Source organism: Rosa chinensis, chromosome 6 (genome assembly GCF_002994745.2).
Source record: "Rosa chinensis cultivar Old Blush chromosome 6, RchiOBHm-V2, whole genome shotgun sequence".
NCBI classification, from domain to species: domain Eukaryota; kingdom Viridiplantae; phylum Streptophyta; class Magnoliopsida; order Rosales; family Rosaceae; genus Rosa; species Rosa chinensis.
Genome location: NC_037093.1, coordinates 9,551,243 through 9,574,864, shown reverse-complemented (window position 1 = coordinate 9,574,864; position 23,622 = coordinate 9,551,243). Strand labels below are relative to the sequence as shown.

At 38.3% G+C, this 23,622-nt stretch overlaps 2 protein-coding genes across 7 annotated transcripts in view; both read left to right on the top strand.

Moving 5' to 3' along the window:
* LOC112170214 (alpha-L-fucosidase 2) overlaps window positions 1-23,622 on the top strand; it is a 28,358-nt gene that overhangs the window by 853 nt on the left and 3,883 nt on the right. The window contains exons 1-2 of one of the 2 annotated variants that reach the window (XM_024307415.2): window positions 21,179-21,659; window positions 23,150-23,295. In XM_024307415.2, the coding sequence (XP_024163183.1) occupies window positions 21,449-21,659; window positions 23,150-23,295 (357 nt within the window). In that variant the 5' untranslated portion in view covers window positions 21,179-21,448. Of the gene's footprint in view, window positions 1-21,178; window positions 21,660-23,149; window positions 23,296-23,622 lie in introns of those variants that run through there. The other variant, XM_040509042.1, reaches the window with a different exon arrangement.
* LOC112170215 lies at window positions 11,771-17,945 on the top strand. Of its 5 annotated transcripts, none has more exons than XM_024307420.2 (5): window positions 11,771-12,139; window positions 15,553-15,620; window positions 15,763-15,890; window positions 16,405-16,525; window positions 17,278-17,945. In XM_024307420.2, the coding sequence occupies exons 3-5, from the start codon at window positions 15,868-15,870 to the stop codon at window positions 17,674-17,676; spliced, it is 543 nt and encodes a 180-aa protein (XP_024163188.1). In that variant the 5' UTR covers window positions 11,771-12,139; window positions 15,553-15,620; window positions 15,763-15,867; the 3' UTR covers window positions 17,677-17,945. The 5 variants fall into 5 exon arrangements, 2 of the variants coding, with proteins under 2 accessions (XP_024163188.1, XP_024163187.1); XM_024307419.2 differs by having other exon boundaries at window positions 15,506-15,620; XR_005801926.1 differs by lacking the exon at window positions 11,771-12,139 and adding an exon at window positions 12,148-14,999 and having other exon boundaries at window positions 15,506-15,620.

The window sequence follows — 23,622 nt, the reverse complement described above, 5'->3', positions numbered from 1 at the left end:
ATATAGGTGTTTTGCATTGTGTTCCTCATAAGTAATTTTTTGTTGAGTATTCTGTATTTTGGTCTGTGTGTCGAAATTCTTGGTGTTGTGAGTTTAGTGGTTTTCATTATTGGGAGGTTGCAAAGATATAATGAATATAGGTTATCTAACTGACCAAATGCTCTGGAATAAGATACTACAATGGGACTCAGAGTACTCGAAATGCTTGAAAATGATTACAATTTGAATGTAAAACTATACCCTATACAATTTAACAAAATGATCTATGTTGGTTGAAATGGTTGGTTTGTTGAGTTCAGTGTCTTTAATTATAAAGGGGATACCAACATCATATAGGAATGTAATGAATTCTAGTTAAATTGCATTTTCCTATTGGGAGAAACCGTAGATTGGGACCTGCACCGCTTGAGCGTGTTATTACTACTTTGTGTGATTATATAGGTGTTTTGCATTCGTTCCTCATAAATTGGGACCTGCATTGTGTTTTCCTAGTGTCATTACAACTTCGTGTAATTGTATAGGTGTTTTATTGGGTTTCCTGTATTATAGTTCATATGTCATGAAATTCTCGGAGTTGTGAGCTTAGTGGCTTTGATTATAGTGTCATTGGAAAGATTATAAAGGAAATAGAGTGATTTCAGTTTCACTTATGTTTTTGAGTGAGCAAATGATTTGTAGAGGGACCCTGAATTGAATCAGGACGCACATTACCTGTTGTGCTTGAAAATGAGTAGAATTTGAATGCAAGAACCTTATAGGTGTTGATTGTTGAGCATCTTTTGGGAAGTTTGGTCATCCGACTTTGTTGTTGAGAACAAATTTTGGTTCTAAATATTCATTTTGGTGGGTGGGAAATCTGAGATATAAAGAAATTTTGAAATGAAAGATTATTCTTACAGCAGTTGGTTTCTGATAAATTACCTTTTATCACAATGAATTTTAGGGTTAGTTGAATTGAGATTTTTTCCTTTTCAGGTTTTTGATGATGAAATAAATTCTAAATGTTCAAGTCTATTTCTCTTTCTCTTTCTCTTTCTTTCTCTCTTGCACAGACGCACACACCGTAAATTATAGTGAAACTAATTGCAAAACGTTTCAATTGGTGTAGAGGACACACTCTGGGCTGGAACTCCGGGCAACTACACCAACCCAAATGCTCCACAGGCACTAACAGAGGTTAGGAAACTTGTTGATGATGGTAAATATGTTGAAGCTACTGAAGCTGCGGTCAAGTTGTCCGGAGATCCTTCTGATGTATGTAACTTCATCCGCTTCAATTATGCTTCCTTCGTCATTTTGCTACTTAATAGAAATGAACTCGTACTGAATATTGATTAGAAGATAAACACATTCTAATATGGCCAGACATGCTATGCAATTCAGTACAAGTACTAATTTTGCTGATTGTTGGTGATAGCGAATGCTAATTTAATCAGTGACATAAAAGAGTAGACAATGTGCCATCTTATGGAGGTCTGTTTTGAAATGCCATTAGGTTTTGTATGGTAAATCTAATTGGAATCTTGTAATTCACAGCTTATGGTTAACTAGATTCTGATTATGTCACAATAATGGCTTATTGTTGGCAATGCTACTTCAAAAGTTCGAATTTGATGGTTCCATGTCTATGAGGAGACTTTGGTTATTCTGGAATAATATTCTGTTATATACTTTTTATGAAGGTATACCAACTACTCGGCGACATCAACCTAGAATTTGAGGATTCGCATCTCAAGTATGCTGAAGAAACTTACAGCAGAGAGCTAGACCTAGATACTGCAACAGCAAGGATAAAATATTCTGTGGGTGATGTAGAATATACTAGGGAGCATTTTGCTTCGAATCCCGATCAAGTGATTGTGACAAAGATCTCTGCAAGTAAATCAGGGTCCCTATCATTCACAGTTTCTCTAGACAGCAAGATGCATCATGGTTCACATTTAAATGGTAAAAACCAAATTATACTTGAAGGAAGTTGTCCTGGTAGAAGAATTGCACCAAAGTATAATGACAATCCAGAGGGGATTCAGTTTACTGCAGTTCTTGATTTGCAGATTAGTGGTGACAAAGGTGTGATACATGCTTTGGATGACAAGAAATTTAGAGTTGAAGAGGCAGATTCGGCTGTTTTGCTTCTGGTGGCCTCATCTTCATTTAAGGATGCATTTACTAAGCCTTCTGATTCTAAGAGAAATCCAACTTCAGAGTCTCTCACTGCATTGAATTCAATAAGAAATTTGTCATATTCTGACCTCTATGCTCATCATTTGGATGACTATCAGAATCTTTTTCATCGTGTCTCATTGCAGCTCTCTAAGAGCTCTAAGAGCATATTAGGAAATAAAACTTTGGAGATGAAGAAGCTCAACCCTATTACCAATTTGAATTTCACGAGAAGTGACAATGCCTTGGGTTCTACTGCTGACAGGGTGAAATCCTTTAAAACTGATGAAGATCCTTTAAAACTATTTAATCCATAGCATTTTAGCTCATATCACACTAAATGCATATATATTTTTTTTAACCTACATACATGATCGAGGGAAAGACTAATTGCATTAGTAATGAGTATTTCCTTGAAAAGACACCATACACTACGTTCTAAAAAATAAGGAGAATAGACTCAGGATGCCTGGACGCTACCAAATTCCTAATCCTAATTGGATCGAGATATGCATTATATATAAAAGAAATCATCGCATCTTTTATTGAATATTGAATGGAAGTTGATAGCCAAAGCTTGATATCTCTGTAGAGCAAGACAGGATGGTTGCTAATGAGTATGGTTGTTGGCAGACACCACCTTTAGGAGAATATTCTACAACGTGTCAATTCAGGAGATCGAATACGGTTAAGAAACTCTTGCAAGCATTGGAAGTCAATTGTTATGCGAAGAGACATCCCCGGGGCTCCGCATGAACTCCCATGGTTACTGCTGCCTCAAGGCCCCAAAGGCAGCAGCAAGTGCTTGAGCTTTGCCAGCTTCACTGAGAGGAAAGAAGTCAAGTTAAAGCTTCCTAAGGAAGTTCGAGGAAGCTGGATTTATGGGTCTTCTAAAGGTTGGTTGATCATGGTCAAGGAAAAAGGATTACAGTCTACGATGTGTCTACTTAACCCAATTTCAGGAGCCCTACACAAACTTCCGCCGTTGAGGACAATTCCATCTTTCAAAAAGATTGTAAAAACGTGGCAATGGAAACGTTTTGGTGCCAATATTTTCCTCTTGTATGTTGCATTACTTACCCCTCATGATCTTAATTCTTCAGGCCATTTTACGGTAGCCATAATCTTTGAGGATTTCAAGGGCCAGAAGACATTGGGTTTATGCAAACTTGAAGACCTAACATGGAGTCTCTTCCGGGTATTCGACAACAAGGACCGCCTTGAGCTTGTGGGTATACTGTTTTCTCGAGGCATTCTGTATGCTTTAGTCAATAGTCAAAAGGATGGCTTGGTAGCAGCTACTCGTATTTTAAACTTTGCAGATCATGAAGTGAAGTTGAAATTGATTCACGACAAGCATGAACACAAGAATGTGAGAGTTGATGATTTTAATAGTGACTATGCAAGAGTTTCCAATGCAAACTATCGATCAATATTGCTAGAATCCACCAGCAATGAAGTCTTGGTAATCCATCAAATGGTAGATTATGTTTTGTGCAGAGAAGGTGCTGGTGATTTCAATGACATTGAAGAAGACGACGGCAATATTATTGTGGATAATCAGGAAGGCGTTGATCAAGATAATGATGGTGATGAAGGCAATCATGAGAATGATCATGAGGAAGGCAACTTGGAAGCTAATAATCAAGATGGAGGAGAAATTGATGATGTTGAATATGTTATTGATGAAGACATGCCCGGCTTTAATCCACATGTCACAACAAGGAGTTTTAGAGTATACAAGATTGATCCAAATAATAACAATTTGCTTCCAGTGCAGAACTTGGGGAACCAAGTGTTCTTTTTGGGAGATGGTGGTGGTTCTGTCTCTCTTCCGGCTGGTAATTTCCCAGAAGTAAAAAGGAATTGTATTTATTTTGCAACAAATTATGTATGGAGTAGAGAATTGACTCCTAAAACATATAGGTCTCGTGAGATCGGCATATTCTACTTAGATGGTGAAAGAATTATACGGCTTTTTTCGAGTGTCAGAATATCATTGTTGTATCAAGCCACATGGTTCACTCCAAGTTTATAGTAGATATACTGAACTAATATTTCTTCTTCTTCTTCTTCTTCTTTTTAAAAAAAAAAAAAATTATGGATGCTTGTCTAGTTGTCATGACTCCCACAGTTGGTGGTACCTTCAGTTCCTTTTTCTTCATAATACTTCAGCCAGTGTGAGTGATGATATTTCATCTACGAGCCTAAAAACATGCTCCGTGGTATATCCATATAAAGTAGACCAGTTCTACTTAGAGGTAAACCAACTCCATTGATAGAAATTATTAAACGGTTTTATAAGAACAGCATGACTCCGCCTGAAGTTTTTAACATATGGCCAAGGAGAGAGATGTAGGTAGGCATTACACTTTAGCACTTGATTCGAGAAATATTGTACTACTTTTAACAAGAATTTCATTGCTACAATGCTTAATTACATGAAGATACATGAGTACATGCAAGTGAGTAATTCTCCTTTTTTTTTTTTTTTTTTTTGGTGAGAATAATGCAAGTGAGTGAGTAAGAACAATGAATTAGGAAAATGAATCTGATTAGATTAGAGTTCTCAATATGGGTTTTGAAGGCCATACCCAGGGGTGAGGGTTTGGATATATTCTAGGGAACTAGGGAACTCATAATTAGCGCCGTTGGCAGGCATACACTTTGATTCATATTAGGCTGGGGTGTTTATGCATGTGCTTGCAATCATGCATTCATTTGCCAATAACTCAGAAAACTATTAACTATTTAATCCATAGCATTTTAGCTCATATCACACTAAATGCATATATATATTTTTTAACCTACATACATGATCGAGGGAAAGACTAATTGCATTAGTAATGAGTATTTCCTTGAAAAGACACCATACACTACGTTCTAAAAAATAAGGAGAATAGACTCAGGATGCCCAATTCTTTTTAGATGTGTTTCATTTGGGATGATAAAATTGGTGCCCTAGTGTTCCCCAATAGTTCAGGTTTCATCTCACACTAGACATTTACCACTATTTGCTTCTTTCCCACTGTGTTTAATTGGCCTCAAAGAAAGGCATGAAAGATATTTACACTCATGGGGTCCTTAAGCCCTTCCTCAACTTAATCCCTTCAAGTATATGATTTGATGGGGGGCAAAGCAAAGCAATCATCCCATTTCTGAATTCTATACCCCTTCACACACTTCCACTGGTGGTGCATGTTCGAATACATGGTAGTAGTGAAGACTCCTGTTATTATTTGAGAGGCCTTTTTTTTTTTTTGAAAGGAAGGACGACAAACTTTATTGATAAAACCTAATTGTTACAAAGGATTTCATCAAATACTGGAGGGACATCCCCACTCCAAGAAACTTGCAACCCTGAAATCATAGCACTATGAGCTAGCTTATGAGCAATCTTATTAGATTCCCTATAAACATGACAAAAGAAAGAACCCGCCAAAGAGGTCAAAGCCAGAGAGATATCATCAATAACTCTCCCAAACACAGAAGTATCCTCACCCTCTGTTTGAATAGCCTGAACCAACTGTAAGCAATCAGTCTCAATAGTAACAGGTGACAAATGAAACTCTAAGGCTATCTGGCAAGCCAAGCGACCAGCCAAAGCCTCCACCATATAGGGAGAAGTTACATTATCACATCGACAACAAGCACCAGCAACAAAAACACCCAAGGAATCACGGACTACAACACCTAGTCCTCCCCTGTGCAGATTCTCGTCAAAAGCACCATCAACATTGACTTTTAGCCAACCAGCTGAAGGAGGTGACCAAGGTTTGATCTGCCTACCCAATTTGAATCTGCGCTTCACACTAACTGCCTTGAAGCTATGAAATAAAGACAACACTTGGAATTGAACTTGAGCTAGAGAATGAGACTTCCCAGACCAAACTCTCTGATTTCTTTCCTTCCAAACTCCCCAAATAAGCATAAGCAATAATTCAAAGTCCTCATGCGATAAGCAAGACAGACAGAAGCTCAACCAATCAATAATAGAACTCACCGGTGCCACCATAACTGGTTGTAGAGATGGAAATAGACCGAACAAGTCTTTCACAAATGCACACTCCCTGCTGATATGTGCAACAGACTCCTCTGCGTCATTACAGAAATAACAGCCATCTTGGAGGTAAACTCTACGATCTCGAAGCTGGGAAACAGTAGGTAAAATTGAAGCACAAGCTTTCCAAATGTGAACTTTAATTTTACCTGGAATCTTGGCTGCCCAAATTGATTTCCAGATAGGAGTGGACTCCACAGAACTAGAGCTAGCCGCGACATTAGGGTTCAACAAACTGACTGCCAGTTTATAGGCACTTTTGGTTGTAAACCTTCCTTTCATGTCATAATGCCAAACCAATCTATCTGCTACATGATTAGAGCTAAGAGGAATAGAAAGAATGAGAGAAGCATCACCCTCATCAAAATTAGCCGCAATCAAATCGCTATCCCACTGTCCACGACGCAATAGCTCACTAACAAAAATCAAGGCAGAGTTGCCATACCGTATAGGACGAAATAGAGCTGGTCCAGGGAGCCATGCATCCTCCCAAATCCTGATCATAGCTCCATCACCAACCTGCCACCTCACACCACGCCTGAGAGTTGACTGGGCAGTATAAATTCCCCTCCAGCAAGCTGAAGGAGAACGAGCTAACGGAGCAGATAAAAAATCACTATGAGGAAAATAACGAGCTTTAAACAACCTTCCAACCAGAGAATTAGGGTTACGCAGAATTCTCTAGCCCTGCTTAGCTAGTAAAGCCAAATTATGCGCATACAAGTCTCGAAACCCCATCCCTCCATCATCATTGGGCCTACACAAGTGTTCCCAAGACATCCAGTGAATTTTCCGGTTATCTGCTTTACTCCCCCACCAAAACCGGGCACACATCTGATGAAGAGAATCACAAAAGTCCTTTGGTAACAAAAAACAACTCATAGCACAAGAGGGAAGAGCCTGAGCCACAACCCTTATCAGCAAATCCTTACCAGAACCGCTTAGTAATTGTCCTTGCCAACCTGCCAACTTCTTACTCAAACTTTCTTTAATATAAGAGAAAGGTTCAGTTCTGTTGCGCCCCAAATAGGTAGGGAGGCCCAAATATTTCTCATGTTTAGCTTCAATAGGAACTCCCAAAAGGCCAGCCATAGCCTGTTTGTCTGCCTCTGGAACTTTCTTGCTGAAAACAATGCTGCTTTTAGAAAAATTAATCTGTTGTCCGGATGTCAACTCATAATCCTCCAACACCTTCTTAATATGAAAACACTCAGTTATACTAGCTCTGCCAAATAACAAGCTATCATCTGCAAATAATAGATGATGAATAACAGGCGCATCTTCGCAGACACTAATACCTTGCAACTCCCCATTCAATACTTGACGCTCTGGTAAAGCAGAAAATATTTCAGCATAGAGTAAGAAAAGGTAAGGTGATAGCGGATCCCCTTGACGAAGTCCCCTAGTAGGAGTGAGATACCCTCTAGGTTGCCCATTCAGCAAGAACGCATATCTAACTGTGGTAACACATTGCATAATCAAAGCAACCCAAGATTCATCAAAACCCAAACGGAGTAAAACATATTCAAGAAAACTCCACTCCATACGATCATATGCTTTGCTCATATCCAATTTCAGAGAGAAAACACCATCTGTACTAGAATGACAATTGTGAATGTAGTGGGATACCTCATTTGCCACCAAAGTATTATCTGTAATCAGCCTCCCAGGAATGAAAGCACTCTGAAAGGGACTGATAATCTGAGATAAAATCTTCTTAAGTCTATTAGCGATAGCTTTAGAACATATTTTATACACAACATTACACAAGGCAATGGGACGAAGATCAGAAACAGACTGAGGATTCTTAACCTTCAGAATCAAGCAGATATGAGTGAAATTGACCTCACCTAGCAGCTGCCCAGAATGAAGAAAATTCTGCACCGCATCAACAACGTCTCCCCCAACAACATCCCAATACTTCTGAAAAAACAGAGGAGGCATACCGTCCAGACCCGGTGCTTTGGTAGGGTACATCTGGAACAATGCAGCCTTGATTTCCACCGCTGTATAAGGAGCACAAAGGTCGGCATTCATATTTGCCGTAACTCTAGGTTGCAAAAGATCAATAACAGAATGCATATGCCCGTAATCAATTTCACCTGCCTTGAACATTTTAGAAAAATAATGAAGCACAACATACTCCATCCCTTCTGCTGACTCTTGCCACAAACCATTGTGGTCAAAAAGCCCTTGCAATCGATTCTTCGCTCTCCTGTTTGAAGCTTTGCGATGAAAGTACTTCGTATTTCTATCCCCCTCCGCTAACCAAGTCACCTTAGAGCGTTGACGCCAATAAGCATTTTCCTCTTCGAGCAAAGCATCCAACTTTGAATTCAACAGGATACTCTCTTGTTGATTTGACTCAGATAGAGGCTGAGAAAGTAGGAATTGCAACCTATCCCTTAACATCCCAATTTCCCGCTTGCGAACTCCAAAGACCCGTTTCTGCCAGTCATTCAAAAAGAACCGGGTATGTGTAATCTTCTTACAGACCTGGAACATAGGAAAACCAGGGAAATCAGCCATCCACCCCTCCTGCACGACATCCAGGCAGTCTGGACGCTACGTCCAGCAGCTCTCAAAGCGGAACCGATACTTCTGCCTCGGCGGAACTTGGAAAGCGCCCAACAAGAGCGGAACATGGTCGCCATGGATAGGCACCAGATGACGCACACGCGCTGCCGTGAAGATGTCAGACCAGGTGGTCGTGGCCACTGCACGGTCCAGTCTGCTTCTCATCCCCGGCCCCTTCCAGGTGAAAGGAGAACCAGTGAACCCTAGATCAATCAGATCACATTCAGTCAACACATCCCGGAAAGGCTGCATCTGGTTTTCACGTCGCACCACCCCACCCTCCTTCTCCGATGCATGTAACAATTCATTCATGTCACCGATCACCACCCACGGTAGGGCAGACTCCTCACCCAAAGAGCGAAGCAAATTCCACGTGAGATGACGAGAAGCCGTCACCGGATGTCCATAAAAACCAGTCAATCTCCAGGCTATACCCGAACTGTCAGTAGCCCTAATCTCCACATCGATGTGGTGGGTAGACTTCGAGCGAAGAACAACATCCAAATCATCCGCCCAGAACATAACAATCCCCCTTGATTGCCCCTCACTCCAGACTGCTTCGCAATTGCGAAACCCTAGTTGTAGTCGCAGACTATTCATGTACTCCCAATCATCCACTTTGGTCTCAGAGATGAAGATAATGGAAGGACGCTGCTGTTGAATGAGAACCTTCAACACCTGAACCGCCGCCGGGTTGTTTAATCCACGGCAATTCCATGCTAAAACCTCCATAATAGGGTTTTGGGTGCCGTGTTCGTCAGATTTGGGAGGCCTTCTTGAGCTATATTGTTATATGGGGTCGCCCCTTGTATTCATCAGCTTCATCAATTAAGGCCTGAGGGCGATCGCACCAGCACTTATTTCAAAAGAAAAAAAATATATAAATAAAATTCCACTACAATAAACTATTAGTATCATCCTTGTTAAATGAACATGTGTAATCTTATCATTGGTTATGGTTAGCTAAGTATTATCCTTCTTTTAAATAAAAATATGGAGAAAACTGCTCCACCATTATTTTAAATTTTATTTTGTTAAATTTTTTTTTTTAAATTTTGCGAATTGGCCTTTTTGTTCTTTTCAAATATTTCAGTTCAAAGATTTTTTTAATATTTAAGGGATAGTTTGATAAAAACATTTTGTTTTAGTTGACAAACTCTCTTCTCCTAATAATAGTATAGATTAATCAGTATTTTTGTTCTCTTTGAATAATAGTAGTTTTTTTCTTTTTTGACAAATGAATAATAGTAAAAATGTTCACCTGGTCAGTTATTGATCAAGAAAATAATGCTCAACAACCCTTGCATATAAATTCAATGGCAGAGAGAATTATTATTAAGTTGAGGTGTTTTATTTTCCACCCTTGGATGTAAATCTAAGGGTTATTGAACATAAATTCTTTAGTCAGTAACTTACCAGGCGAACACCACTGTGAATAATAGTAGTTTTGATATGAAGTGATTTGTTCTAAAATGGTTTTTACCTTTTAATCTTTTATAGTAGAAAATAAATCTCTTTATTTTCAGAAGATATGTTAAAAAAAAAAAAAAAAAACTGCTGGTAAAAGGAAATATTGTCATGGTGACGTGGTTAATCGGGATAAAGCTAATTGTTTGAAGAAGATTTTTAATTAAAAAACACTGTGTTGCACATATTTACTCAAACGAGTAATTTTCGATTAAATTTATATTTCGGGCTTTCTTGCTAAATCAGAGCAACTAGTTCAGAGCCACAACCTTCTATCTCTCTGCAACCTAAGACCAAGCTCTCTCTCTCTCTCTTGCTCCCTCTGGCACCCCAGAACAGCACCATATCTCCCCTTCTGGAAAATCCTTGGTCACCCAGAAGCGCGGCTGCTTAAGTTTTCGTTATGAATATCATCAAACTTTCGTCCGTCTCTCTGTTTCTGGAGAACGATGAACAAAGGTTTGATGATATTGGAGTGGATTGTCAGAGTCTTGATCTGTTTGGATTTGGATTTCCCAGATCGTTAACTACGGATAGAATTCAGGAAAAATCACTGTTCCATTCAAAGCACTTGTCCTGCTCTGTACCTTACACAAGGTAGATAGTGATTTCTCGGCTGTTTAATCATTTCGTTGAGATCCTGGTTTTCAGCCCCTGAATCTGAATTTGAATTTGGTTTATGTTTTCAATTGAATTTCGAAGTCTGAGCAAATTTTGTTTGCCGTTTTTGGTTTTCAGATGGGTACTGCCCAGGACTTGAACCATGAATTTAATATCTTTTGGCCTTAACGTCCCCTCCTAGGACGATGATTTATTCTTGTCCAGTTTGAAAATCCATTTTTGGCTCTAATTCTTGGTTTCTTTGGTTTGCTGTTTTTCTTTCTTCAAGTTTACATGTTTGTTATTTTCGCCAATTCTGGGTTAATTAGAGCAAGTTCACTCGTTGGGTCACCGGGTCACCTACTATTCACTGTTTTTTAGTGTATATTTTCATTCTCTAGGTCACGAAATACACTGTATTCGTGACCCAGGGCACGAAATACACTGTGCTCGTGACCTAGATGGTGAAATTAACACTAAAAAGCAGTGAATAGTGGGTGACATGTTGACCTAACGGTGAACTTGCTCTTAGAGTGGTCAAATTTGAAGATTGGGGTGAATGGAGTGATGTTAAGTTGTTTCCTCTGTTTTTCTTAGCAATTCTGTCTCTTTTTAGAGTCCGTCGCCCAACAATAATTCTCATACAATTGCATATAATAACAAAGGTTGAACTAGAGGGTTTCCCACTGAAAGTTTCAAAACTATTTCAGTTTCTTTGTTCCGATTACTGTTTCTTATCTTGAGTTCGGTAAAAATAAAGAGGCAGGACGACGTCGTCCAAGGATAGAGTAATCTTTTGGATCTGGCGGCACGTCTTTTATCTCATATGAGTAACTTACGACTATATTTACATGTATTTATTTTTTTGCTAAAAGGGGTAGTTTTTCGTCTTACATAACCCACGTTTCTCTCTGTTTTTCTCTGACCTAGACCAATCCCCTCTCTCTCTTTATCTGACCTAGAACAGGGCACCATAGCCGCATCTATCTTCCTCAGTCTTCTGCAACAACAGCCGCATAAATATTCTCGGAAAATCCTTGGTCTCCCAGAACCGCGCTTCAAGTTTCCGCCATGAATATCAACCTTCTTTGCATCTCTCTGTTTCTTCAGAGGGTCGAAAGATTTGATGGGGGAGTGCAGTGTTGGAGGCTTGATCCTGGTTGATGTAGATTTCACAGATCCATGAATATGGAAGTGATTCAGAGAAACTCACTGCTATGTTTTGTGGACAATTCAAAGGATTCCTTCTTTCTCTGTCCTTTCCTGCAAATGGTAGATTGGTCTTTCTTTCTTGTTAATCTCTTTTTTTTGGCTTCAATTTGAAGTTGGCTCTCTGGTTTCAATTGACTTTCAAATCTGAACAATTTTGCTTTGCTTTTTTGGGTTTTTAGAGGGTCTTCTTTCTCTGATTCCAACTTTCAATTCTAAATCTTCTGTCCCTGCTAAGCCCTACTGACGACTTGTTTTCGTTATCTTCTGTTGTTTGGCCTTTCTCTGGTTTGCTCTTTTTTTTTTCTTTCTAGAATTCTGCGAGTTGGTAGAGTTTGCATCATAAGTATTTCCGCTGCCCATCTTTGTCAATTAAATTGCTGAGATCGAATTAGAGGACCCTTTTATGCTGTTTGTGGAGTGACATTAGTCTTTTCTCTCAACTTTGATCTCTGTATCTTTTTTCTTAGAACCCTTCACCCATGAGTTTTTTTTTTTTTTTTTTAGTTCCCCCTTGTTAATTTTGCATAATTACGAAGGTTGAAGTAGAGGGTTTAATTTCAAACTTTTTCTATCCCTCTGCTTCTTGTGTGGGTCAAGATTTTCGTCCGTGTTTTGAGATCTGTGAACTCCATTTTAACTTCCCAGATCTATGGATTGAAGAATTCAAATATTACCGGTCTTGTCTGCCATACACCTCTCAAGGTAGAGAGATATTGTGTTTTTGTATTGATGTTTCTAGAAATGAAGCATAGTGGAATTGCTCTTGTACTAGAAATAATACTGTTTCGGGTTGTTTCCAGTCAAATTAAAACGGGGGTTTCCAGTCTTCTCTCTGAAAGTACAAGGCCAAATCAAAATGCGTCAGACGCTAAGTTCCTGTCAAATCTACCAATGCCTCTTTCTTTTCACCCAATTGAATGAAAGATATGTAAATTGGTCTTTCTCCCAAACTAAAAGAAATTACTGTAAAAAAAAAAAAAATTTACCGTCCTAGTTAATGCATGGTACTACTATGGTTGAGGCCTCAACTTATTGATTAGATGTAGGATAGATTTGATTTGAGTACGGAGTTTTGTTATTCAAAGTTATTGAAGATTGATGTGGTGTGTGGGCCATTTGTATGGGCTAGCTATTTCAGTTTATTTTTTATTACATTTTTTGTAAATTTTTTTTGTTAGTAATTACATCTTTATATATTACAATTATAAACTATATTAAAAATCAGTATACAAACAATTACAAACTATATTTTCAGAAGATATGTAAAAGAAAAGAATTGCTTTTTTTTTTTTCTCAAAAAAAAAAAGAAAAAAGAATTGTTGGTAAAAGGAAATAATTCACATGTGACGTCATTAATTTGGATAAAGTGAAATGTTTAAAGAATGTGCACATATTTACTCAAACGAGTAATTTTCCACTAAATTTATATTTCCTGCTTATTTGCTAAATTAGGGGTTTTCAGAAACACAGCAACTAGTTCAGAGCCGCAACCTTTTATCTATCTGCAGCCGAAGACCATGCTCTCTCTCTCTCTCTCTCTCTCCTTCTGTAACCCTAGAACAGGACCATATCTCCCGTCTTTGCACCATATCTCACCTTCTGGAAAATCCTTGGTCACCCAGAAGCGCGGCTGCTCAAGTTTTCGTTATGAATATCACCAAACTTTTGTCCATCCCTCTGTTTCTGGAGAAAGATGAAGAAAGGTTTGATGATGTTGGAGTGGATTGTGAGAGTCTTGATCTGTTTCGATTTGGATTTACCAGATCGTTAACTACGGATAGGATTCAGGAAAAATCACTGTTCTGTTCTGTGGAGAATTCAAAGCATTGGTCCTGCTCTGTTTCTTCACATGTAGATAGCGATTTCTCGGCTGTTTAATCTTTTCGTTTAGATCCGGTTTTCAGGCCCTTAATCTGAATTTGAATTTAGTTTATGTTTTCAATTGAATTTTTAAAGTCTCCGCAAATTTGGTTTGCCGTTTTTGGTTTTCAGATGGTATTCCCCAGGACTCGAACTCTGAATTTTTTTATCTTTTGGCCTTAACGTCCCCTCGTAGAACGATGATTTATCCTTGTCCCGCTTGTTGGTTTCTTTGGTTTGCTATTTTTCTTTCTTCGAGTTTGCATGTTTGTTAATTTCGCCAATTTTGGGTTGATTAGAGTGGTCAAATTAGAGGATTGGGGTGATGTTAAGTTGTTTGCCCTGTTTTTCTTAGCAATTCTGTCTCTCATTTTAGAATCCGTCGCCCAATAATTCTCATGGAATTGCATATAATAACAAGGGTTGAACAAACCCACTGAAAGTTTCAAAACTATTTCAGCTTCTTTGTTTCCAGAGCGTTCCGGCTACTGTCTCTTTTTGGCAATTTTGGTTTTGAGACGTAGAATCTTCGGTAAAAATAAAGACGCAGGACGACGCTGTCCAAGGATACAGTAATCTATTGGATGAATGATTTTATACTGGCGGCACGTCTTTTATCTCATTTGGGTAACTTAGGATTATATTAACATGTTTTTTATTTTTTGCTAAAAGGGGTAGTTTTTCTTGTTTTACGTCTTACATAAACCTACGTTTCTCTCTGTTTTACTCTAACCCAGACCAAGCCTCTCTCTTTCTCTGCGACCTAGAACAGGGCACCATAGCCGCATCTATCGTCCTCAGTCTTCTGCAACAACAACCGCAAAAATATTCTTGGAAAATCCTTGGTCAGCCAGAACCGCGCCTCAAGTTTCTGCCATGAATATCAACCTTCTGTCCATCTCTCTGTTTCTTCAGAGGGTCAAAAGATTGGATGGGGGAGTGCAGTGTTGGAGGCTTGATCCTGGTTGATGTTCACAGATCGACGAATATGGAAGACTCACTACTCTGTTTTGTGGAGAACTCAAAGGATTCCTTCTTTCTCCGTCCTTTCCTGCAAATGGTAGAATGGTCTTTGTTTGTTGTTAATCTTTTGTTGGCTTCAATTTGAAGTTGGCTCTCTGGTTTCAATTGAATTTCAAATCTGAACAATTTTGATTTGCCTTCTTTGGTTTTTTTAGAGGGTCTTCTTTCTTAGGATTCGAATTTTCAATTCTAAATCTTCTGTCCCTGATAAGCCCTACTGACGACCTGTTTTGGTTATCTTTTGTTGTTTGGCCTTTCTTTGGTTTGCTCTTATCTTTTTTTTTTTTTTTTTTTGAAGAATTCTGCGTAAGAGTTGGTAGAGTTTGCATCATAAGTACCGCCGGCAATCCTTGTCAATTAAATTGCGGAGATCGAATTAGAGGATTCTGTTATGCTGTTTGTGTAGTGACAGTAGTCTTTTTTCAATTTTGAGCTCCATTTTTTTTACAACCCTTCACGCAGGATTTTTATTTTTTTGCCCACCCTTGTTAATTTTGCATAATTTCAAACTTTTTTCTTCCCTCTGCTTCTTGTGTGGGTCAGGATTTTTGTCTCTGTTTTGAGATCTGAACGGCGTTTTAACTTCCCAGATCGATAGTGGTGGAGGGAGTGAAGAATTCAGATATTACCGGTCATGTCCTGCTTTACACCTCTCAAGGTAGAGGAATATTGTGTTTTTGTATCACCTATACTGCTAATCTTTTCGTTTTGATTTTCTTTGTGTCCTGAACAGGAATCTGGGTTCAATAAAATATCACATCTGATCCGTTTTGTTGGGTTTGCTTGTTCTTGTTCTTCAGAGGATCATAAGGAGCAGGAAAGCAGGGAGCCCTGGACAGCAAATTTGTCCCCATTTTGTAATATAAAAAAGAAGTCACAATTACAAGTTTGAAGAGCTTCATTCCATGCCTCTGACTCGGTCCCCAAGGTAGATAGAGACGTAAAAAGTTGCTGATCTATTCTGTTTATTCATATTTTCGTAAATTTTTTGCTTACATTTTCACTTCCACCTGCGTTTGAAGTTTATATTTAAAATCTTTTGATCATTGGGCCTGTAGCTAGCTTCTTTTTTCCTTGGCCTTAAAATGTTATGTTTAAAAATCTTTGATTATCGGAGGTTTTTCTCACTATAGTTTCATGTTGCATGGTGCTGATATTCAATTTTCCTGTCTATACTGTCTGCTATTGTTATTGAATGGTCGTGATTTCCTTCATCAACAAAGTTTAATTCTAGTTCAAGGACATATGCCGGCACTGCTGTTAATCTTTGTGTCCATGAGTGTTTGTTTATTAGGATTATAGAATGAAAATTAAAGCTTTCTTCTTGGGAAGGACTCTTAAACTTTTTTGTTTCTTGTGCAATTGGGAGGGTCAAAAGAATGGATTTTTAGTGGCTTTAGTTGAAATCTAAGGTTTTGATTGGGTTTCTGTTCGATTTGCAGGTCAATAATGATTTCATTGACGATTGATGACGCTGTCGGATTGAGCTTTGCATGCCTGTGCCTCCGGCCGGCAGGCTGGTCATGGTTAGCAGACCTAACATTCGCTGCCCCCAACTTTGAGGTCAGCAGTCCCGACATTCTTATTATAAAAACGTTTCATCTCATTTTCCGGTATCCTTATTTCAAAACTCTCTAGTGCATTTTTTTTCCCTCCAATCTTAGAACATTAATAGGTGTTCATTTCCTTAAGATTTTCAATATCATTTTCATTTTTTTTCTTTATCATTAAGATTTTCATTTATTTTGAAAAATAATCATGTCAGTGTGTATGTCACACTGACCTCTTACAAAATTGTGTTTTCAAGATGATCTAAAAGAACAGAATAAATGAAAGTAAAATGAGTGAGGACATAATTGTGTTTTCACAAGACTAGAGTATGTCACACTGGCCTTTGTTTACAGAATTGTGTTTTCAAGATGATCTAAAAGAAAAGAATAAAACGAAAGTAAAATGAGTGAGAAAGTGCGACATAATTATTTCAAAGATTGCGAGTGTTTCCTTATAGTTAAGTAAAGTTTTTACAATATTTCTTTAGAAATCACTTGCAACTTAGCTCAGGTAAATTTTAATTGTAGCTTTGCCCCATATCAATTTATAATTGAAGTCCCAACTCTTTTGGGTAATAGACCCAGCTAAAAATTGGGCCTTTTGTATATATTATTTGTCCAGAAGAATGTTGAATTTATTTTTCAATTCATAGGGGTTATTTGGGAATTTTTGTTTCAAATGAACCCTAACATTTTAGGGGTATAAATAGAATAGTTACAGTAGCAGCTCAACCCAAAACCCTAAAACAGTGTCTCTCTCTCTAGGCTCTATCTCTCTTTGGCAAAATGGGTGGAAAGAGGGCATCTCTGAAGTCTGGCAAAATGGCTGTGGGAGGAGTGAAATCTCAGAAGTTTGATTTGAAATCCCAATCTGCAAAGACCAAATCTCTGACCAAGGAAGACCCAAGGAAAGATTTAGCCGATTTGACATCAGTGATGTCTCCCAATCAGAAAAGGGTGATGAAATTGCTCCAACTCCCGAAGCTTCACGGTTCCCAAAAGAAGATGAGCACTGCTGAACCTGCTTCTGATTCTGATTCTGATTCTGATGCTATTCATGTTGGTCCTGAGTCATCGGTGTGGGATCTTCGCACTCGAGACTGGCCCGATAATCGTAGATTGAGGCTTGAGTTTTTCAGGTGGGGACTGAACCCAGGGGAATGAAGGTAGTATAATCTCTCAAACAGTGTTGTGATGTCTAGTGATGTTGAATTTGGAATATATTAGGTATTTGAACCCATGTGAATGAAGTTAGTATAATCTCTCAAACAGTATTATGATGTCTAGTGATGTTGAATTTGGAATATATTAGGTATTCGAACCCTGGGGAATGAAGTTGGTATAATATCGCATACAGTATTGGGATGTTGAATTTGGAATGTATTAGGTATTCACCGTATTCTGGTTTTTGAAATCGTTTTCCTCTTTTCTTTTGCAGTGTCGTAATTGATGTAATTATCTTCATGTTTTCTTCCCTTTAGCTTTAATAATTTGTCCATGTGAAAACGCTGAAATAGATCTAGCTAGCTAACCAGTGGAAGTGTGTGAAGGGGTATAGAATTCAGAAATGGGATGATTGCTTTGCTTTGAGGGCGCAACTGCCCCCCCCCATCAAATTATTACCTATCATATACTTGAAGGGATTAAGTTGAGGAAGGGCTTAAGGACCCCATATGAGTGTAAATATCTTTCATGCCTTTCTTTGAGGCCGATTAAACACAGTGGGAAAGAAGCAAATAGTGGTAAATGTCTAGTGTGAGATGAAACCTGAATATTGGGGAACACTAGGGCACCAATTTTATCATCTCAAATGTAACACATCTAAAAAGAATTGGGCATCCTGAGACTATTCCCCTTATTTTTTAGAACGTAGTGTATGGTGATTGATGCATGCCTTCTTTTCAAGGAAATGCTCATTACTAATGCAATTGTCTTTCCCTCGATCATGTATGTAGGTTAAAAAAAAAATGCATTTAGTGTGATATGAGCAAAAATGCTATTTTCTGAGTTATTGGCAAATGAATGCAAGATTGCAAGCACATGCATAAACACCCCAGCCTAATATGAATCAAAGCGTATGCCTGCCAACGGCGCTAATTATGAGTTCCCTAGAATATACCACACCCCTCACCCCTGGGTATGGCCTTCAAAACCCATATTGAGAACTCTAATCTAATTAGATGCATTTTCCTAATTCATTGTTCTTACTCACTCACTTGCATTATTCTCACAAAAAAAAAAAAAGAGAATTACTCACTTGCATGTACTCATGTATCTTCATGTAATTAAAGCATTGTAGCAATGAAATTCTCGCTAAAAGTAGTACAATATTTCTCAAACCAAGTGCTATAGTGTAATGCCTACCTACATCTCTCTCCTTGGCCATATGTTAAAAAACTTCAAGCGGAGTCTATAAACCGCCGTTTAATAATTTCTATCAATGGAGTTGGTTTACCTCTAAGTAGAACTGGTCTACTTCATATGGATATACCACGGAGCATGTTTTTAGGCTTGTAGATGAAATATCATCGCTCACACTGGCTGAAGTATTATGAAGAAAAAGGAACTGAAGGTACCACCAACTGTGGGAGTCATGACAACTTGACAAGCATCCATAATTTTTTTAGAAAAGAAAAAGAAGAAGAAATATTAGTTAAGTATATCTACTATAAACTTGGAGTGAACCATGTGGCTCGATACGACAATAATATTTTGACACTCGAAAAAGGCCGTCTAATTCTTTCACCATCTAAGTAGAATATGCCGATCTCACGAGACCTATATGTTTTAGGACTCAATTCCTCATTCCATACATAATTTGTTGCAAAATAAATACAATTCCTTTTCACTTCTGGGAAATTACCGGACGGAAGAGAGACAGAACCAGCACCATCTCCCAAAAAGAACACTTGGTCCCCCAAGTTCTGCACTGGAAGCAAATTGTTATTATTTGGATCAATCTTGTATACTCTAAAACTCCTTGTTGTGACATGTGGATTAAAGCCGGGCGCGTCTTCATCAATAACATATTCAACATCATCAATTTCTCCTCCATCTTGATTATTAGCTTCCAAGTTGCTTTCCTCGTGATCATTCTCATGATTGCCTTCATCACCATCATTATCTTGATCAACGCCTTCCTGATTATCCACAATAATATTGCCGTCGTCTTCTTCAATGTCATTGATATCACCAGCACCGTCTCTGCACAAAACATAATCTACCATTTGATGGATTACCAAGACTTCATTGCTGGTGGATTCTAGCAACATTGAGCGATAGTTTGCATTGGAAACTCTCGGATAGTCACTATTCAAATCATCAATTCTCACATTCTTGTGTTCTTGCTTGTCGTGAATCAATTTCAACTTCACTCCATGATCTGCAAAGTTTAAAACACGAGTAGCTGCTACCAAGCCATCCTTTTGACTATCGACTAAAGCATACAGAATGCCTCGAGAAAACAGTATATCCACAAGCTCAAGGCGGTCCTTGTTGTCGAATACCCGGAAGAGACTCCATGTTAGGTCTTCAAGTTTGCATAAACCCAATGTCTTCTGGCCCTTGAAATCCTCAAAGATTATGGCTACCGTAAAATGGCCTGAAGAATTAAGATCATGAGGGGTAAGTAATGCAACATACCAGAGGAAAGTACTGGCACCAAAACGTTTCCATTGCCTCGTTTTTACAATCTTTTTGAAAGATGGAATTGTCCTCAACGGCGGAAGTTTGTGTAGGGCTCCTGAAATTGGGTTAAGTAGACACATCGTAGACTGTAATCCTTTTTCCTTGACCATGATCAACCAACCTTTCCAAGACCCATAAATCCAGCTTCCTCGAACTTCCTTAGGAAGCTTTAACTTGACTTCTTTCCTCTCAGTGAGGCTGGCAAAGCTCAAGCACTTGTTGCTGCATTTGGGGGCTTGAGGCAGCAGTAACCATGGGAGTTCATGCGGAGCCCCGGGGATGTCTCTTCGCATAACAATTGACTTCCAATACTTGCAAGAGTTTCTTAACCGTATTCGATCTCCTAAATTGACACGTTGTAGAATGTTCTCCATGATATCTAGAGGTGGTGTCTGCCAACAACTATACTCATTAGTAACCATCCTCTCTTGCTCTACAGAAATATCAAGCTTTGGCTATCAACCTGCATTCAATATTCAATAAAAGATGCGATGCTTTCTTTTATATATAATGCATAACAACTTGAATCTCGATCCAATTAGGATTAGGAATTTGGTAGCGTCCAGGTAGGATTACTAGTCCAAATAGGATTAAAAATTTGGTAGCGGTCAGGTAGTATATGTTTTCCACAAAATCTCTTAACAAAATGGGACCAAAGTCCACCACTTCAAAAAAAATCATTTTTTAAAATGAGACCAGAGTCCAAACTACATAACCAATGGTGCAAAACATATAGTTCTAGGGATTTATCCCTAATTTCCAGTAAAATATGTAATCGAAAAAAATTCCCCTAATAAACTAAAATTTTCGTGGGCCAATCTGACATAACACAAAACATTAACATATTCACCGCCTTCTCATCGCTTTAAAAGAGGAAAGAAACACACATCATTCTTGGTTCTCTCGTGATTCTGGTTCCTGCAGTACAAAATAAGCATAAAAGATAAAAAAGAACTTCAACTTTTCAAACCTGCCACCCACATATGACTGGTTTTCATGGGACCCTTTACTTTGCTTCACCATACAGAAGTTCTGTAACAGAACCCATCTCACCTCTACTCCTCAATACTACCTACTCACCGAACCCAAAAACCCCACAACCCTTAATTTCTCTGTCTCACTCTCATTCACACTCTTTCACTACTTCACCGACTAACAGCTCATTTGTGTCACTGAAAGTTGCAAGCTTTTTAAGCTTTTGGGGTTCTTCTTCTTGTTTCTGTTGGACCCTTTTCGTTTTTTGTGTGCAATGGAGGATGGTGACTGGGTTCTGGTGCGGCCGCCTGCAGAGAAGGACCTCTGGACTCCGAGTCTAGTGAAGGAGGATGAGAGTTCTAAGCCTTTGAAGGTTACTTTTGGTGGGCCTGCGAAGTTCTGGACTGATGCAATTCCAATTGGGAATGGGAGGCTTGGAGCTATGGTCTGGGGCGGTGTGCCTTCAGAAACTATTCAGCTCAATGGTAAAGTTCAAAGCTTTATATACATTGCGTTCACATTAATTGATCTTCAATCAATCAATTGGGTTTTCTGTGTTTTGGTCCATGTTGCTTCAAATGCTTGGCTTTCTGAGTGATCAAATGGATTGTAGAGGGACCCTGAATCGGGATTCAGAATACTTGAAATGCTCGTATCTGATTAGAATGTGAATGCAAGACGAAATGCTTGTAGAGGGACCCTAAATGTTGGTTGAAATGCTTGGTTTTGTGAGTTTAGTGTTTTCAATTATCAAGTGGGATACCAAAATCATACCGGGGTAGAATGAATTCTAGTTCAATTGCGTTTTCCTAGTGGGAGAGACTTGTAAATTGTGACTCAGATCTCCTGCGAAGTGTGATTACAACTTGGATGTAAGTTTATATAGGTGTTTTGCATTGTGTTCCTCTTAAGTAATTTTTTGTTGAGTATTCTGTATTTTGGTCTGTGTGTCGAAATTCTTGGTGTTGTGGGTTTAATGGTTTTCATTATTGGGAGGTTGCAACGATATAATGAATGTAGGTTATCTAACTGACCAAATGCTCTGGAATAAGATACTGCAATGGGACTCAGAGTATGCTTGAAAATGATTACAATTTGAATGTAAAACTATACCCTATACAATTTAACAAAATGGTCTATGTTGGTTGAAATGGTTGGTTTGTTGAGTTCAGTGTCTTTAATTATAAAGGGGATACCAACATCATATAGGAATGTAATGAATTCTAGTTAAATTGCATTTTCCTATTGGGAGAAACCGTAGATTGGGACCTGCACCGCTTGAGCGTGTTATTACTACTCTGTGTGATTGTATAGGTGTTTTGCATTCGTTCCTCATAAATTGGGACCTGCATTGTGTTTTCCTAGTGTCATTACAACTTCGTGTAATTGTATAGGTGTTTTATTGGGTTTCCTGTATTATAGTTCATATGTCATGAAATTCTTGCGGTTGTGAGCTTAGTGCCTTTGATTATAGTGGCATTGGAAAGATTATAAAGGAAATAGAGTGATTCCAGTTTCACTTATGTTTTTGAGTGAGCAAATGATTTGTAGAGGGACCCTGAATTGAATCAGGATGCACCTTACTTGTTGTGCTTGAAAATGAGTAGAATTTGAATGCAAGAACCTTATAGGCGTTGATTGTTGAGCATCTTTTGGGAAGTTTGGTCATCTGACTTTGTTGTTGAGAACAAATTTTGGTTCTAAATATTCAATTTGGTGGGTGGGAAATCTGAGATATAAAGAAATTTTGAAATGAAAGATTATTCTTACAGCAGTCTTTTTCTGATAAATTACTTTTTATCACAATTAATTTTAGGGTGAGTTGAATTGAGATTTTTGCCTTTTCAGGTTTTTGATGATGAAATAAATTCTAAATGTTCAAGTCTATTTCTCTCTCTCTTTCTTTCTCTCTTGCACAGACAGACACACCGTAAATTATAGTGAAACTAATTGCAAAACGTTTCAATTGGTATAGAGGACACACTCTGGACTGGAACTCCGGGCAACTACACCAACCCAAATGCTCCACAGGCGCTAACAGAGGTCAGGAAACTTGTTGATGATGGTAAATATGTTGAAGCTACTGAAGCTGCAGTTAAGTTGTCCGGAGATCCTTCTGATGTATGTAACTTCATCCGCTTCAATTATGCTTCCTTCGTCATTTTGCTACTTAATAGAAATGAACTCGTACTGAATATTGATTAGAAGATAAACACATTCTAATATGGCCAAACATGCTATGCAATTCAGTACAAGTACTAATTTTGCTGATTGTTGGTGATAGCGGAATGATAATTTAATCAGTGACATAAAAGAGTAGACAATATGTCATCTTATAGAGGTCTGTTTTGAAATGCCATTAGGTTTTGTATGGTAAATCTAATTGGAATCTTGTAATTCACAGCTTATGGTTAACTAGATTCCAATTTTGTCACAATAATGGCTTAT

What these genes read in the sequence shown, in the direction of transcription:
- LOC112170215 (XM_024307420.2), top strand. Translation starts at nt 15,868, where the DNA reads ATGCCTCTGACTCGGTCCCCAAG. An exon ending in CCTCTGACTCGGTCCCCAAG is followed by an intron (nt 15,891 to 16,404) that starts GTAGATAGAGAC and finishes TTCGATTTGCAG; the next exon opens with GTCAATAATGATTTCATTGA. An exon ending in TCGCTGCCCCCAACTTTGAG is followed by an intron (nt 16,526 to 17,277) that starts GTCAGCAGTCCC and finishes CTCTCTCTCTAG; the next exon opens with GCTCTATCTCTCTTTGGCAA.